The sequence below is a fragment of the Schistocerca cancellata genome, chromosome 3 (assembly GCF_023864275.1).
Source record: "Schistocerca cancellata isolate TAMUIC-IGC-003103 chromosome 3, iqSchCanc2.1, whole genome shotgun sequence".
Classification (NCBI taxonomy): domain Eukaryota; kingdom Metazoa; phylum Arthropoda; class Insecta; order Orthoptera; family Acrididae; genus Schistocerca; species Schistocerca cancellata.
The window spans coordinates 554,279,589-554,297,803 of NC_064628.1; the positions used below are offsets into that span (position 1 = coordinate 554,279,589).

The 18,215-nt window shown below is 46.9% G+C and overlaps 1 protein-coding gene across 1 annotated transcript in view; it reads right to left on the minus strand.

Moving 5' to 3' along the window:
• The window catches only part of LOC126176426 (uncharacterized), a 104,877-nt gene that overhangs the window by 40,085 nt on the left and 46,577 nt on the right, over positions 1 to 18,215 (minus strand). Inside the window, exons 2-4 of the mRNA XM_049923583.1 lie at positions 9,633 to 9,765; positions 4,724 to 4,864; positions 1,118 to 1,347 (exon numbers count right to left, since the gene is read on the minus strand). Coding sequence (XP_049779540.1) covers positions 1,118 to 1,347; positions 4,724 to 4,864; positions 9,633 to 9,765 — 504 coding nt within the window. The remainder of the gene's footprint in view (positions 1 to 1,117; positions 1,348 to 4,723; positions 4,865 to 9,632; positions 9,766 to 18,215) is intronic.

Below are 18,215 nucleotides of genomic sequence, written 5' to 3' on the forward strand. Positions count from 1 at the left end.
AATAACGAGGAATCGCGATTTTGGGGAAGAAATGTTCTTTGTAGTTACCTGCTGAACCACCACATCGATATTACCATGTGGGGGAGAGTCAACGATGACAGCAGAGGTGAAGGCTTCACAGTCTGTCTTGTTTGAAGTCCATCTGGGTAGGCGTCAGTGGGCCTGACGCTGGAGCAGTGACAGGAACATGGGGAAGTGGTCACTACCACACAGCTCGTCATGTGCTCTCCAGTGGACAGACGGCGAAAGGCCGGGACAGCAAACCAAGAGATCAATGACCGAATATGTGCCATGTGTCAAACTGAAATGTTTGGGGGGGCACCTGTATTTAAGAGGCAGCGGTCGAGTTGTGACAGTAAATTTTTGACATCTCTGCCTCTGTCAGTAAGCGCAGTGCCACCCCACAAGGGGTTGTGAATGTTGGAATCGCCCAAAAGTAGGGACTTGATTAATAAGTGCAGCCAATGCGTTCAGGGCTGTACCATCTGGAGGAAGATATACATTGCAGACATTTATTTCCTGCGTTGTCCTTATTCTGACAGCCACAGCTTCAAGAGGAGTTTGAAGGGGCAAAGGTTCATTGAATACTGATTTCAGGACAGACACAAACTCCACGTGACACACTATTATAGTCACTTCAGTTCTTGTAATATCCCCTATAGCCTTGGAGGGCAGGGGTCCGCATTTCTGGGAACCAGTTTTCATGAAGGGCAATGCAGAAAGCAGGTGTAATGCTTGAGAGTTGCTGTAGCTCAGCCAGGCGGTGGAAAAAGCCGCCGCAATTCCACTGAAGGATGACGTTATTGTGAGGTTGGGAAGGACAGAAGTGCACAAGGAGGCAGGTTATGCCTCAGGGTCACCTGCTGCCTCGGACAGTATTTGTAGCCATTTCTATGGTTGATGAGGTACGGTTTCGTAAATTCTTTAGTGCCAGTGTAGCATGTGTGTGTTTCTTAGGTAATTGTATTAAGTGTAACAGCAATAAACGTGAGCAGATTTTATTGATTTTGTGCAAGATTGTCTGCAAAATAAAGTTTTTTTCTTGCTTTTTGCCGGAAAACTTCCACTCCCTGCTCCCTGCTATATACCTCATTAAGTACTATATGTCGTGACTCACCTGCACGTCTGGTAATCAACGATGCAGACTTCTTCCGGGACCTGCACGCCGTTACTACTGCACGAATATCTGAACAGCAGGTTGCTCGCCCAAATGTCTCCATGGGTGAGCACCACGAAGTCGCCGGTGCTTTGGGTGATAAAAGATTTCATGCGTTCCACCACTGACGGCGCGAATTCTAACAGTTTCTGGAGGTATACGCCGTTGTTCTGATATGCTTTTCTCACCATCTGAAAGAAAACAATGAACTACATTTTCGTACGCAGAACATCAGCTCGCCTACGATAAACTTAAAAAGGTAACCTTTTAGATAAGCATACAAGAATAAATTTCTTGCCTAGCTACATAACGAAATGATTTAATTTTTCATTCCTCATTCTTAAAGTATTTAATTCCTTCATTCTGAAAGTAGAGTTTACTGAGCGTGTCTGAAAAGTAAATGCCAAAGAGCTGCACACAAGTAAGTCGCCGGGTCCGGATGGAATGCCAAGTTCGTTTTACAAAAGTATTCCACGGCATTGATCTCTTACTTAGCTTACATTTATCGTGAATCTCTCGCGTAGCGCAAAGACTGAAGCGACTGGGAAATAGCGTAGGTGACTCCATTACATAAGACGGATACAAGATCGAACTCCCAAAATTACAGACCCGTATCCTTAACATCGGTTTTCTGCAGAATTCTATAACATTTTCCGAGTTCGAATATAATAAATTTCCTGAATACCGAAAAGGTAACGTCCGCGAATCAGAACGGTTTTAGAAAACCCCGCTCGTGCGAAACTCAGCTTGCCCTTCCCCGCATGACAGTAAGCCAGATATGGATGAAGGGCAGACAGCCAGATTCCATGTTTCTAGATTTCCAGAAAGCATTTGGCACAGTGTCCCAATGTGAACTTAAAAAGGTACAAGCATACGGAATAAGATCGCATATATGTGAGACGTTCGAAGACTTAAGTAATAGAACCCAGTATTATGTCCTCGACTGCGAGTGTTCATCAGAGACAAGGGTAGCGCGCTACAGGAAACTGTGACAGGTCTGTCTCTCTCTTGGCAGCTAGCTCTAAAAGTAGATAAATGTAAGTTAGTGAGAATGAGTTACGAAAAACAAACCCATAGAACAGCGATAGGAGTGTCCTGCTTGACACAGTCACTTCCTTTAAATATATGAAATGGAACGAGCATGTGAGGATTGTACCAGGGAAGGCAGATGGTTGACTTCTGTTAATTGGGAGAATTTTAGGAAAGTGTGCATCTATAAAGGAGACGGCATATAGGGCAACCTACTTTTGAGCACTGCTCGAATGTTTGATATCCGTACCAGACGGATTACAAGAAGATATCGAAGCAAAACAGAGGCGAGCTGCTAGATCTATTACCGGTAGGTTCGAACAATACGCAAATGTTACAGATATGCTTCGGGAACTTAAATGGAAATCTCCGGAGCGAAGGCGATGTGTTTTTTCGACCAACACTATCGACAAAATTTAACAGAATCGGCATTTGAAGCTCACTGCCGCCAACACACATTTCACGTAATGATCACGAAAATAACATACGAGAAACTGGGGCTCATGTGGGGACAGAGAGAGTTGTTTTCCCTCACTCTATATGTGATTGGGACAGGAAAGAAAATGGTTAGTAGTGGTTCAGGGTACCCTCTGCCATGCTCGTATGGTGGTTTGCGGATTATTTATGCGTATGTAGATATAAATGTAATACGAGACAATGCGTCTCCTTAACGAATCACTACGTCATCGGTAGGGTGAGCTGAAAAACAACAAATAATTTGTGTTCTATTGAGACTGAAAGTAGTCAATGAAGATGAATTTATGTTTAAACCTTTACTTCGCAAATTCCCAGTGTATGACGGAGGGTAAATGTTGTAATAATGTAATTGCTTACTGTAGAAGACGATCGATACCTCTGTTTTCGCCCGAATCTATCTAGTTTTAGCATGGTGATTACAAAATATGCAAGTAAGAGGAAGAAAGGTGTTTCTTGACTCTTTTTGATAGTTCGGCTCTTGGAATTTTCTCCAAAAATTTCTTTGTGACGCATGACACTTCCCTCATAGCATCTCCTTCTATACTTCGTTGAACATTGCTTTGTTACTCTCACGCTGACCAAACTAAACCATGAAGAAATGTTCAGTTCTTCGACCATATTGCTTTCAATTAACCAAAACTAGTAAGGATCATAATCGAACAAAACTTAAGAAATGGTCGAATTGCGATTTTACGAGCATCTCCTGTGCATAAATTACGCTTCCTTAGCCGTATTCCACTAAGCCCCAGTCCAGTAACTTCCATCAACGCAACTAGATTTGTGTGGTCGTTCCACATTTTGCCATTTCAGAAAGCTACTTCACGATTGTGTTGGTCTGCAGTCTCCAATGACTGATGGCCGATCGCGTAGTGAAATAATAACATTTGAATCTACGGACGATTATGTATAACATTAGTTTATACACGATCGGTTGCCAATTTTTGAATCAGGAGAATATATATATATATATATATATATATATATATATATATATATATATATATATATATATATATATATATATATATATATATATATATGTGTGTGTGTGTGTGTGTGTGTGTGTGTTTTCGTAAAGATTTCGAAAGGCTGTCACCTCTAGCGACAGCCTTAGTTTCCAGAAACATTTCCCCCCCTGCAAGGGCGCATGCGCTGACTGGCAGATTAGGACAGTGCCGGATAGGGACTTGAACCTGCACTTTTCTCTTTCGCTTTAAAATGTTACGACTTTGCTATCCAGGGTCGACTCACGGACCACCCTCACAACTTTAGGGCGAGTCATGAGGAGTATCTGGATAGCTCAGTTCTTCGGCACACTTTTAATCTGTCAGCTAGTTTCAAATCAGCGCACAGTACACTGCAGAACCACTGGAATGGACAGATTGTGGAGTGTAGAGTGTACAGGTGGATGTTGACGTAGAATGAATGAGACAGAGACAGAGAGAGAGAGAGAGAGAGAGAGATCCGAAGCAGTGGTGAAACGCTGTATTCTAATTCGGGAGGAGTTTTAGTCCCCGCGGTATAGGCCAAAGTTTGGTTTCCTGTATACTACCAAAGACAAATGTGGAGACGCTTCCTCCGAAAAGAACTCGGCAGATTTTTTTCTCTATTTTGTCCCATTCCAGTTTGTACGCATATGTTTCCCGCTCTTTTACACAACTGGAATTATATCCAACTATCTCAGTTGCCACCGAGTGAGATGGTGCAGTGGTTAGCGCACTGGACTCGCATTCGTGAAGACGACGGTTCAAACCTACGTTCGGCCATCACGAGTTCCTTCCTTAGTCTCTCTCTATTACGAGCTTGTGCTCCGTCTCTAATGAGGTCGTTGTTGACGGGACGCTAAACATTAATCTCCTCCTCTAGCTGTCCTTTATGTGTAACTGATGAATGTGTTTTCAGATTCCAGTTTGTCTTTTGTGTAACTGTGTGGTGGGAATAATATTAAAACTCATAAGGGTCGGCGTTAGCTATAGGTAAACCTCAATATCTTTGAGGATTACAGCACGGGACAGCAGAAATAGAATACATCTTAAATTACTGCAGGATTAACACACTCACCTGCACAGCGTCTCTAGCAGCAAATTCTAACACAGGAGCATACAGCTGAAGAAATTTGTCAGTGTAAATTACTTCCCGTATGTTCTGCTGCATAAGAGAATATGTTGCTGGATCCAGGGTGCGAACAGCGAGTGAAGCTGCCTGTAGAAATACAAATCCATAAATAATAACTCTCTCTATTGTGCATTCATATCAGCAACAATATTAAATCTATTGAAAGACGATAGTAGTTAACATTTTGTAGCCTAATTAAAATTACTCTTCCTGGTTTCCCTGTATCACGTGCCAATCATCACCATTGTTGCCATAGTGTCAAAAGAAAAGATCAATATTTTTCCAGTGTTCAGTATTGAGACGTATAATACCCGAATGTATTGTATGTTAGAAATATTTAGTTTATTTCTATTGTTTCTTTTCATTGCTATCATATCACTTGAAAAACGAAACAAGGGGCAAATCCAGGGTTCAGAGTTCAAACAACTGAAATGACAAAGGAAACTGGACATGTCAATTAGTGTGCAGTATGTGCGAATACTTTGAGAGACGAGTGGAAACTATGGCATCTTTCTTACCAGTTTACAATGGAGGGACGCTAACAACAATTTTAATTGCTTTAAGTGAAATGATAGTGTGTGGTATCAGGGAGAAAAATATGAGAAGGAAGACAGTGAAGCAGAACCTTTCTGTCTCAGTACAGAAGGTAAGGAGCACGTTACACTTGCGAATCATTTCGCTCGAGACACTATTCTAAGTCTACTCCATTGACAGTTAGGTAACTGTGCACAGCGGGTAATCATATGCATTAAATATTTGAAGAGTGTGATATACGTGACGACTTCGGACTACTACTGCCATCTTCTGATAAATGAGACGAACAGGAACAAGAGGACAGGCGTCATTTGAGCTAAGGAATTCTTGAGTGACAAGCCATTATAACTGGCCGCTTTGTTGTTATTTTCAGTAGACAGAAAACAAGAAGGTAAGCTTACAGTTGTTTCTAAAGCTCGTGTGGTTATAATTAAACTGACGGTGTTCCGAGTGTAGCATTGAGGGCTGTATACATGGCTGAACGCTCGCGGAGTATGCTGAAAAAAAAAAAAAATAAATAAATTCCGATTTCTGCCACCAGGTGAAATTGTGGTGCTCTAAGCAGTCAATGTGGTGTAGGTACAGGAAAAGAGGAGGAACGATCACACACATGGTAATGCTGGTTTTGGCACATTTATAACATGTGATCACAAATTACAACATGTGTTCAATATGATCTCCCGACTCAGCATCTCTCTGCATTCATAACACGGCATGGTCGACATTACTCGTAGCACATGCGGTGTAATCAGAGTATATGTCGTCATATGCTGTCTTTCGGATCAGGAAGAGTCCAGATACATTCCCGATAGATACGATCTTTCAGCGATCTCCAAAACCTGAATTCACATGGATTTAGGTCACGCAATCTGGAAGGTAACTCAACCAGAAATTCTCTAGAGACGATGCGGTCGTTACCGAAGGTTTCTCGAAGTAAATCTTTCACCTGACAAGCTACATTTGGTGCCCGAGGGGGGGTCATCACTTCGAAGAAAAACGGACGCGGGGTGGAGGGGCTCATGAAATCAAGCCATACAGTCAAACTGATGCAGTGGATGTTCCCACACAAGATAGGGCGGAGTAAAGCCCCATATGCAACAGTTCTGTGCATTCACGGCTCCATGCAGAGTAAAATGTCCCTCCTCCATCGAAAGAACATCCCTGGCCACATGTAATCCATTTTCATGCGTGGTAAGAAACGAAAGGCAAAGTCACGGCGTTGTAGCCTACCTTGTGGCTTCATTTGGTGTACATTGCGAACCTTGAAGGGATATCAGTGTAAGATCCGCCGCAGAATCTTTCGAATTGTTGACCAGGGAAGAGAGAATTTCCGTGACACACTTCAAGCACTGGCTGTAGGATTTGAGGCGTATGTTGCACGGTCGGTAGCTACAGCAACATCATCAGCAACTGCCTGGGAATGGGCCGGTTCCCTCTCCTTGCTGCACCATTTAATTCACCAGTCCCTTCAGTTTTCTTGATCATATTCCTTAGTCCACTTGTTGACATAGGGCCTCTTCACAGGTGTTTCTGTCGGCGATATATTAAACAACTTTACCCTTTACCAGCAGTGCACGGTATTTTCTTCTCAATAGGTCTTGTGCAGACAAGTTTCAAACTTCTTAACACTTTACACCAACACCCACTTCACAAAAGTAATCAACACGCGCCACCAGGCCACAAACAGTATACTGTAGTCAAAAAAGGGAACATTGTGATTGCTTACTGTTTGGTGGCAGGAAGTGGAGCTATTATTTTTTTCAGCATACTCCACGAGAGCACCAAATGATGAACATATCTACGATGTTTCAGAGTTCTACCATGTGTACAGCATTCTGAACGCCATCCGTTTAATTATAACCACCCATATACAGGGTGAGTCACCTAACGTTACCGCTGGATATATTTCGTAAACCACATCAAATACTGACGAACCGATTTCACAGACCGAACGTGAGGAGAGGGGCTAGTATAATTGTTTAATACAAACCATACGAAAATGCACGGAAGTATGTTTTTTAACACAAACCTACGTTTTTTTAAATGGAACCCCGTTAGTTTTGTTAGCACATCTGAACATATAAACAAATACGTAATCAGTGCCGTTTGTTGCATTGTAAAATGCTAATTACATCCGGAGATATTGTAACCTAAAGTTGCCGCTTGAAACCTCCGACGTTCAGTTCCGTGTTGTAACAAGCACGGGCCACGGTCGGCGAGCAGCATCTGCAGGGACATGTGTACGATGACGACCGTGTTTACGAGTGTGGCTGTAGTGCACTGTTGTCGTTTGGTCTAGCTGTCGCAGTGTCCGCATGTAGCGCTTGCTGCTGTTGTTATTCTGCATTCGTCTCCGCACGCAGACCAACTGTAGTACACCGTGTTACCAGACGTCTGTGATAGTGTAGTGTTGTAGGAACTGTGACCATGGTGTATTCGAACACTGAAAAGGCGGAGATGATACTCATCTATGGCGAGTGTCGACTAAATGCAGCTGAAGCCTGCAGGGTGTACGCAGAACGGTACCCGGACAGAGAGCATCCAACGTGCCGCACATTGAAAAACATCTACCGCCAACTGTATGCAACAGGTATGGTCGTAGCACACAAACGTGTCCGTAACAGGCCCGTCACAGGAGAAGCGGGTGCAGTTGGTGTGTTAGCTGCTGTTGCCATGAACCCACACATGAGTACACGGGACATTGCGAGAGCCGGTGGACAGAGTCAAAGTATTATCATGCGCATACTGCGTCGTCACCACTTTCACCCGTTTCGTGTGTCGCTACATCAGCAATTACATGGTGATGACTTTAATCATCGAGTGCAATTCTGTCAATGGGCATTAACAGAGAATGCGTTGCAGTTCTACCTGTTTACCGATGAAGCGGGCATCACAAACCACGGGGCAGTGAATCTACGGAACATGCATTACTGGTCCGTGGACAATCCTCGCTGGCTCAGACAGGTAGAGTGACAGCGACCGTGGACTATAAATGTATGGTGCGGAATCATTGGCCACCACCTCATTGGTCCTCACTTCATTGCAGGGGCCCAAACAGCTGCAACATACATCGCGTTGCTCGAAAATGTCCCACTGGAAACGCGTCGACGTATGTGATATCAGCATGATGGTGCACCTGCACATTCCACAATTAACACTAGGCTGACCCTTGACAGGATGTTCGACGGGCGTTTCATAGGACGTGGAGGACGCATAAATAGGCCAGCCCGTTCTCCTGATCTTACACCTCTGGACTTCTTTCTGTGGGGTACGTTAAAGGAGAATGTGTACCGTGATGTGCCTACAACCCCAGAGGATATAAAACAACGTATTGTGGCAGCCTGCGGCGACATTACACCAGATGTACTGCGGCGTGTACGACATTCATTACGCCAGAGATTGCAATTGTGTGCAGCAAATAATGGCCACCACATTGAACATCTATTGGGCTGACATGTCGGGACACACACTATTCCACTCCGTAATTGAAAACGGGAACCACGTGTGTACGTGTACCTCACCCCTCATGGTAATGTACATTTGCATCAGTGAAAAAGACCAATATAAAGGTGTTAGCATGTGGACGTAATGTGCTGTTCCAGTCTCTTCTGCACCTAAGGTCCATCACCGTTCCCTTTGGATCCCTACGTAATTCGGTGCTCTCCGATACACACGATCGAACAGCGGAGGAGTGGTACTCAAGCGTCAACTTTAGGTTACAATATCTCCGGATCTAATTTACATTTTACAATGCAACAAACGGCACTGATTACGTATTTTTTTATATGTTCAGATGTGCTAACAAAACTAACGGGGTTCCATTTAAAAAAACGTAGGTTTGTGTTACAAAACATACTTCTGTGCATTTTTTTATGGTTTGTATTAACCAATTACACTAGCCCCTCTCCTCACGTTCGGTCTGTAGAATCGATTCGTCAGTATTTGATGTGGTTTACGAAATATATCCAGCGGTAATGTTAGGTGACTCACCCTGTATATCACTGCATGTATTTGCTGTCTAGCTACATCAGTTTAACCCACAAAAATATAGTCGCTTAAGCACGTGATGGCAAACCACAGCAGTGGTGTGCTGATAGGGAACAGGTGCACACTCCTGCTAAGAATGTGGAAAACGCTACAATGAAGAAAGTGTTCTGATATGTGGCTCTGAATAGGTAAGACGGGTTGCTGACGCAACTACTTAGGTCTGAAGATGATCCAGGGTGATCGAAACACGTAATCTAATCAAAAATGTGCAACAGACGGGACGATGCAATATACGGAATATACTGCAAGTAGAGTGCAGGATCCTTGTGCTCACCTGAAAGCGGCCCAACTGGTGGACGAGGAGTCGCAGCTGGTCCAATCCCAGGCCGCGGTAGCGGCAGGGCACAGCGAAGCCGCGCGCAGACAAATCCTCCAGCACGATGACCGCGTCGTCGGCCGCCAGGCACCTGCGTAACCCCACAGTCAACACCCTGCGCCGCTCTCACACTCACTGCCACGCACTGATTTCCACCACCACGAACATCGAGCTGCCTGCCAAAACCCAGCTACCAATTTGCAGACACCATTACCGTGAGCAACGGAGCGGCCACACACCACACAAGACTAAACGGGCCTTCAAAGCCACCTAATCGTGTGCGGTAGAGGATACACATGGCAGCATTAACTAATCCCCTCTATCCTATTTCACTCGCAAATGGCGCGTGGAAAGAACAATTGTCGGTAAGCCTTCGTGTTAGTTCTAATTTCTCGAATTTTCTCGTCATGGTCATTACGCGAGGTGTATGGGGGAGGAAGTAATATGTTGTCAAACTCGCCTCGGAAAGTGATCCCTCAAAATTTCAATAGTAAACGTCTCCGTGACGGACAAAGACTGTCGTTACGTCTGCCACTGGACTTTATTTGGCACCTCTATAACTCTCTCGTGCCGACTAAGCGGTCCCGTGATGAAACATGCCGCTCTTCACTGTATCTTCTCTTTTATCAGTCCTACTAGGTAAGGATTCCAGATTGTTGAACAATGCTCTAGATTCGGTCGAGCAAGTGCCTTATAAGCCACTTTCTTCGTGGATGAGTTACATTTCTTTAAGATTCTTCCTATGAATCTCAACCTGGCATGTGATTTTCCTACTATTTGTTTTATGTGGTGATTCTACTTAAGATCGCACTGTATAGTTACTCCTAGCTAGTTTACAGTAGGTACTGTTTCCAGCAATTAGTGATTAATAGTGTAGTTTTACAGTAGTGGATTTCTTTCCCTGTGTGCCCTTGCTATGAGAGGTTCCATGCCCTCTTTTGCATGTCGCCTCTCATTTTCATCAATTTTATTAATATTTTATGTCATTGCACGGTGGTAACAGGCCTAATAAGGTTATTCTAATGAGAGTATTTGTACTGAGAGCTCAAAATACTTTTCACTTGATTGCTAAGCATGTTGGGAACTACATGTGGTCTTACTTTTAGTTTCCTCTGTTACTTCCCTAGGTGACCTGTGTAAGGAGAGCACTGGAGGACACGGCACACTGCGTTTCCGGTGGGGGGCTGCACTTCTGCAAATACTGAGAGGGTCATACATCAATGGGCTTCAGCGATTGTCGGGTCGACTGATCTCAGTAGAGTTTCGCCTATTGTAAGCAGGGCCAAACGACATTCGAGCCATCTGAGTGTCACCGCCATTTATGTGTTTACTGTTCCGGCGCATCTGGAAGGAAGACTGCTGGCGCCGACTGATTGCATTGTCCTGATTCTGAGATTGCTTGTGGACCATGCCCTGCTGGGCACGTCTGTCTGGCGTCGGATGGTCGATGGTCAAGGCATGTTGTTTTCGTAGCCGGTCAAACGGCAAGTTCAGTGCCCCGAGCTAAATAGCAGAGTCATGATTGGTCAACCTAAATTGAGGCCAGTTGACGTCATAAAGCCCTGCTCGAAATTGGAGGGAACGACCGCTATTGGCACGAACGATGTTCTGAGATAGTGTGGGGGAATTTTGGGATCAGCACTGGATGCTGATACGCGGTTTTCGAGGGTAGTGGGGAGTTGAGTAACGCTGGCTTCGCTCTTGCGTTGCGCGGGCGCAGGACATTCAGGATCTGATCTTCGTCGGAGTCGGAAGGTCTTGCGACTTAGTCGCACTTTTCTGGCAGAACTTAGAATTCTCGGACAGCTTTCGAGGCCAGGGGTTGAAACAGAGTTGCTGCACAGCGGAAGTCGGCGCCTACATCATCCTAACACTGCCTACCGACGACATGCTGCAGGTTTCAAGACTTGTACAGTACCCTGCGGCTCCGGCATTGTAGGACCTGTCATTTTTATACTGAAGTCCTCAGCAGCACGTGCGCTTGCTTTGCCACACGTCCACCTTACTTGTTTCTCCATGTGATCCCATTTGAGCTCTCACTACTGATTGCAATACTGCATTATAGTCAGGGGAGTAATATTTTAGTCATTAGGACCTCAAGCCATTATCGTCAATCTATTGCATCACGACGAGTAGGAGCCCCTTGGTCTTGAGGCAGTTCTCATTCTCTTAATAGTTCAGTAAGCCTACCCTTCAGCCTACTGTTTCTATTGACAATGAAGTATCTTTTTGTTCTGACTAGTAATAAATCAAATTGTAATATTTAATCCGCATCTCATTTCACAGATAGATGCAGAATTCCATTTCCTGTCGTTTATGATGATAAAATTACCTTTTTATTTACTGAATACATAATGATTTTTACTAAATTATTGTGAGTGTGCACTCATTTTACCAACTAGCAATGTCCACCATCAATTCCTTTCGTTACCATTGTGCACATAATCAATAAGACGGTAGGTAAGGAGGGGGTGAAGTGCATGTCCAGTTCTCATTCAGAATTCGCCAGAATTAAAGAGGTACGGTACGAACTCTTCTCCACCCTGGCACCTCGCAACTATCTTACATTTATTCACGTTCGGTGTCAGCTATCAGAGCTTGCATCACTCATCAAACCTCTGTAAGTTGTTCTACAAATTGACACTGTCTTCTGGCGTTTCTACTTTCTTATAGCAACCACATCTTTGAACAATCTTAAACAGCTTCCGACGTTTCTTACTCTATCATTTATGGATGGTAACGGTCCTATCACAGTTCCCTGGGCTGCTGCAGAAATTGCTTTTATGTCTGTCGATTTTGTTCCGTTAAGAGCAACATGTTGAGATGTACCTACAAGGAAGCATTGAATCCAGTCGTAAACTCGTAGACCGAATGGAGCGCAAAAACGGCGAAGAGCGATGTTCTGGAGGTTCGTTCACTTCAAATCGTAGGATTTAATCCGGCAACCCTAAACCACTAAAACTGCGAAGTGCGAAAATTAATACACTGACCCCGTCAAGCAATTGGATAAAAGCCAGGGAAAAGGAGGAGATGTGTGTCTAACGTCCCGTCGACAACGAGGTCATCAGATACGAAGAAGAATCTCGGATTAGGGAAGGATTGGGAAGGATTGCGAAGGAAATCAGGCGTGCCCTTTGAAAGGAAGCATCCCGGAATTTGACTCAAACGATTCAGGGAACTCACTGAAAAGATAAACCAGGATGACCGGACGTGTATTTGAACCCTCGTTCTCCCGAATATGAGTACAGTGTATTAACTACTGCGATACCTTGCTCGGTCGACCAGTTTAGCTTTAGAAAAAGTAAGGGCAGCAGAGGAACAGCTCTGGCGTTGCGCTTGATAATGGAGGCAACACTTTTGAAAACTACTGACACATTCACATTCATAGGATCTGTCGACCTACAGAAAGCGTTTGACAATGTAAAGTGGTCTATCACGTTCCAAGTGCTTCGGAAAGTACATAAAACTTGAGAGGTACGAGTAGAAAGCTCTCTGAGGGTACCGTACAAACTTAATTATGTATAAACACAGTTCATCTTACCCGAGTTTCTAGAATCGGTACAATTTTCGCCTGTTGTCGGCTCTGATACTGGCAGGATATCAGTCCCTGGAATTCCAAGACTTTCGGGAATGTTTTAATTTTAAGTCGGATAACTTTTATCGTGAAAGCTTGCAGCTTACCGAATTTCATAATTCTACGTCAATAGAAACTACGTTATAGGTTTTGATGACTGAGTTTGTATCAAAATACGTGAAAAATAATCTTATTTTTATTGAGTTAGAAACTGCAACTTTTTACACCGCCAAGGGACCGTATACAATATATGGTATTAATTTCAACTTTATACATCTACCCGTTCCCGAGAGAAAGAGGTCTTAACAGGCAGGAGTTTTTTTTTTTTTTGGTTGGGTTTAAGGGCGCTCAACTGCTGAGGTCATTAGCGCCCAGTCACTGTTGTTTGAGCACATGGAATCTGGTAAAACTCAAGGGGATGGAGGGGACACCAGAAGGACCCGACAAAGATGCAGACAAAATAAGTAAAAAGATTAAATGTCCTTGGACAAGCCAGTTAAAGTTATAAAACGCAGAATACGAGCAGCTGCTCGAGCGTCATCAGCTAAAACATCCGGTAAAGTAGATGGCAGGGACAGGACAACACGAAATTGACTAAAACGGGGACACGACAATAAAACATGGCGCACTGTTAATGCCTGACCACAAGGGCACTGCGGGGCTGGGTCACCGGAGAGCAGGTAGCGGTGGCTAAACCGGCAATGCCCAATCCGCAACCTGGTCAGAAGGACCTCCTCGCGCCGAGATGGTCGGGAGGATGTTGTCCAAGCAGTTGGTAGCGGTTTTACTGCCCGGAGCTTGTTTCCTTGGAGGGATGACCAAGCATCCCACCACAACGACACAAGCCTCTTACAGACATCCCCACGAACGTCGGATGACGGGACACAATGGGAGGCTGGCCGAGGCAGGAGGACTGCAGCCCTGGCTGCAGCATCCGCAGCCTCATTCCCAGGCACTCCCACATGTCCGGGAACCCACAGAAAGCTGACAGAACCACCATTATCAGCCAAAGAATGGAGGGACTGCTGTATCCGTTGTATCAAGGGATGGACCGGATAGGGAGCTCCAAGGCTCTGAAGAGCACTGAGTGAGTCAGAGCACAGTACATATGATGAATGGTGGTGGCGGCGGGCATACTGAACGGCCTGATGGAGAGCAAAAAGCTCGGCCGTAAAGCTGGAACACTGGTCGAGGAGCCTGTATTTAAATGTGGCGGCCCCGACGACAAAGGCACAGCCGACACCATCGTCAGTTTTGGAGCCATCGGTGTAAATAAAGGTGTGACCGGCAAGTCGAGCACGAAGTTCGGCAAACCGTGAGCAATACATTGCAGCCGGAGTACCATCCTTCGGTAGTGAGCTGAGGTCGAGATAAATATGAACCGGAGCCTGGAGCCAAGGTGGTGTCGGGCTCTCACCCTCTCTAAAGGTGGTAGGGAGGGCAAAATCCAATTGTCGAAGCAGGCGACGGAAGCGGACTCCGGGGGGCAGCAGGGCAGACACATACAACCCGTACTGACGGTCGAGAGAATCGGCGAAGAAGGACTTGTAAGTGGGGTGGTCGGGCATAGACGACAGCCGGCAGGCATACCGACACAGCAGTACGTCGCGCCGGTAGGTCAACGGTAACTCGGCAGCTTCAGCATAAAGACTCTCGACAGGACTAGTGTAGAAGGCTCCGGTCGCAAGACGTAACCCCCGATGGTGGATGGAGTTGAGCCGGCGTAAGAGGGACGGCCGAGCGGACGAGTAGACGAAGCTCCCATAATCCAGCTTCGATCGGACTATGGACCGATACAAGCGAAGCAGGACAGTGCGATCCGCTCCCCAAGATGAACCGCTAAGAACTCTGAGGACATTAAGGGAACGTGTACAACGGGCCGCCAAATAAGAGACGTGTGGAGACCAACACAGTTTCCTGTCCAACGTGAGCCCTAGAAACTTAGTTGTGTCCACGAATGGGAGAACAACGGGACCGAGATGTAAGGATGGCGGAAGGAACGCTTTATATCGCCAAAAGTTGATACAAACCGTCTTTTCTTCAGAGAACCGGAAGCCATTTGCCACGCTCCATGAGTAGAGGCTGTCTAGACAACGCTGAAGGCAGCGCTCCAGGAGGCATGTTCTCTGGGCACTGCAGTAGATCGCGAAGTCATCGACAAAGAGAGAGCCTGAGACATTAGGTGGAATGCAATCCATAATGGGATTGATCGCTATGGCAAAAAGGGCTACGCTCAAGACGGAGCCCTGAGGCACTCCGTTCTCCTGGAGGAAGACGTCGGACAATACGGAGCCCACACGTACCCTAAACTTTCGTTCCGTTAAAAAGGAATCAATAAAAAGGGGCAGGCGACCGCGTAGGCCCCACCTGTGCATAGTGCGGAGGATACCTCCTCTCCAACAGGTGTCATAAGCCTTCTCCAAGTCGAAGAACACGGCTACCGTTTGGCGCCTTCGCAAAAAGTTGTTCATGATGAATGTCGACAAGGTCACGAGGTGGTCAACAGCGGAGCGGCGGCGACGAAAGCCACATTGGACATTAGTAAGGAGCCGTCGAGATTCAAGAATCCAGACTAACCGAGCATTAACCATGCGCTCCATCACCTTACAGACACAGCTTGTAAGAGAAATGGGGCGGTAACTAGAAGGAAGGTGTCTATCCTTCCCGGGTTTGGGTATAGGAACAACAACGGCGTCACGCCAACGCATGGGGACTTGACCTTCGGTCCAGACGCGATTGTAGGTACGGAGAAGGAAGCTTTTGCCCGCCGGAGAAAGGTGTGCCAGCATCTGAACGTGAATGGCATCCGGCCCCGGAGCAGAGGACCGGGACAGTGCAAGCGCACGTTCGAGTTCCCGCATAGTAAAGGGGGCATTATAGGTTTCCAGATTCAGCGAGTGGAAGGAAGGTCGCCGAGCCTCTTCTGCCTCTTTCCTGGGAAGGAAGGCAGGATGGTAATGGGCGGAGCTTGAAACCTCCTCGAAAAAGCGGCCAAAGGCGTTGGCGACAGCCACCGGATCAACAAGGACCGCATTACCTGAGGTCAGGCCAGGTACCGAGGAGTGGGCCTTAATGCCCGACAGCCGGCGCAGGCTACCCCAAACGACGGAAGAAGGAGTAAAACTGTTAAAGGAGCCGGTGAAAGAGGCCCAACAAGCTTTTTTACTGTCTTTGATGACTCTACGGCATTGCGCTCGGAGTCGTTTGTATTCAATACAATTCGTCAACGTAGGATGGCGGCGAAAGGTGCGTAAAGCACGTCGTCGAGCACGGATAGCGTCCCTACAAGCCTCGTTCCACCAGGGGACGGAAACGCGACGTGAAGAAGTAGTACGAGGAATGGAACGTTCGGCAGCATGGATGATAACAGCCGAGAGGTATTCGACCTGACTGTCACAACTGGGAAAATCGTGGTCCGGAAAGGTTGCCAGGGATGAGTAGAGTCCCCAGTCAGCTTTCAGTATGTTCCAACTCGAAGGACGTGGGGATGGGGTGTGGTGCAGGAGACGAACGACACAGGGGAAGTGGTCGCTCGAATAGGTGTCAGAAAGGACATACCACTCGAACCGACGGGCAAGAGTGGTAGAACATATTGAGAGGTCCAAGTGGGAGAAGGTATGAGTGGAGTCCGAGAGGAAAGTCGGGGCGCCGGTATTGAGGCAGACAAGATTGAGATGGTTGAAGACATCTGCCAAGAGTGAGCCTCTTGGACAGGATGCAGGAGAGCCCCAAAGGGGATGATGGGCATTGAAGTCGCCAAACAATAAAAACGGCGGGGGAAGCTGAACGATCAGGTGCATCATGTCAGCCCGACTAACGGCAGACGACGGTGGAGTGTAGATGGTACAAACTGAAAAGTAAAAGCAGAAAGAGTAATGCGGACAGCTATTGCTTGGAGTGGGGTGGTCAATGGGATGGGATGGTAATAGACGTCGTCCCGAATGAGCAACATGACCCCACCATGAGCTGGGACACCGTCCACAGGGGTAAGGTCATACCGCTCCGAGGTATAGTGGGTAAAGGCAATACGGTCAGTCGGGCGCAACTTGGTTTCCTGGAGTCCAAGGACGAGCGGACAGTGCAGGCGGAGGAGCAGTTGTAATTCCTCCCGATGAGATCGAATACCTCTTATGTTCCAATGAAACAACGCCATCGCTAGTCAAAAAGTTGTGGGAACGAGACGGGGGAAGAGCTGGTCACCTCGACGGCCGCGGAGGGCCAGGTTGCGAGGGAACAACGCTACAACCGACGGGAGGCGGATCCGGTTCCATCGACTGGTCGCCAGCTGCGGCCGCTGTCCCTGGTTGTGTAGGAGGGGCAGCATCATTTGCCGACGAAAGGCCAGCTGAGCGCCTGGCAGCAGAGCGTCCCGGCGAAACTGAGGACGGCCGGGAGCGGCGACTCACGGATGGAGCGTCAGTCGAAACGCGCCGGGGGGGAGAGGGGGATAAAGATTTCTTCTTGGAGGCCTTCTTGGAAGGCCGAGGAGGCACAGGGACGGTGGGCTGGACCCGAAGAAGGTCCTCACGCGCGGGGTCCGTTTTGGAACGCCGGACCTCGGAAGCCGGGGTCCGGAACGTTTCCCCGATGGACGCCTGAGAAGAGGATCGCTTCTCAGGTGGCGTGTGGGGGGAAGGAGGAGGAAGGATGGCCCCTGGGGCAGAGGGGGTGGGGGCCACGGGGGAGGAGGATTTGGAAGGGAGGGATTTGGGAGGCGGAGGCAGAGCCCCCTGATGGGCGGAGGAGGCGGAGGGGGGATAGGAGAGGGGTGAGGATACCGCGGAAGGAGTGGACACAACTGAGGCAAATGAAGTTGTCAATGGCATGGGATGGAGGCGGTCGTACTTCTTCCTGGCCTCAGAATAAGACAGCCGATCCAAAGTTTTGATTTCTTGTATTTTCTTCTCCTTCTGATATGCGGGGCAGTCTGAGGATCTAGGCGAGTGGACGCCAGGACAATTAACGCA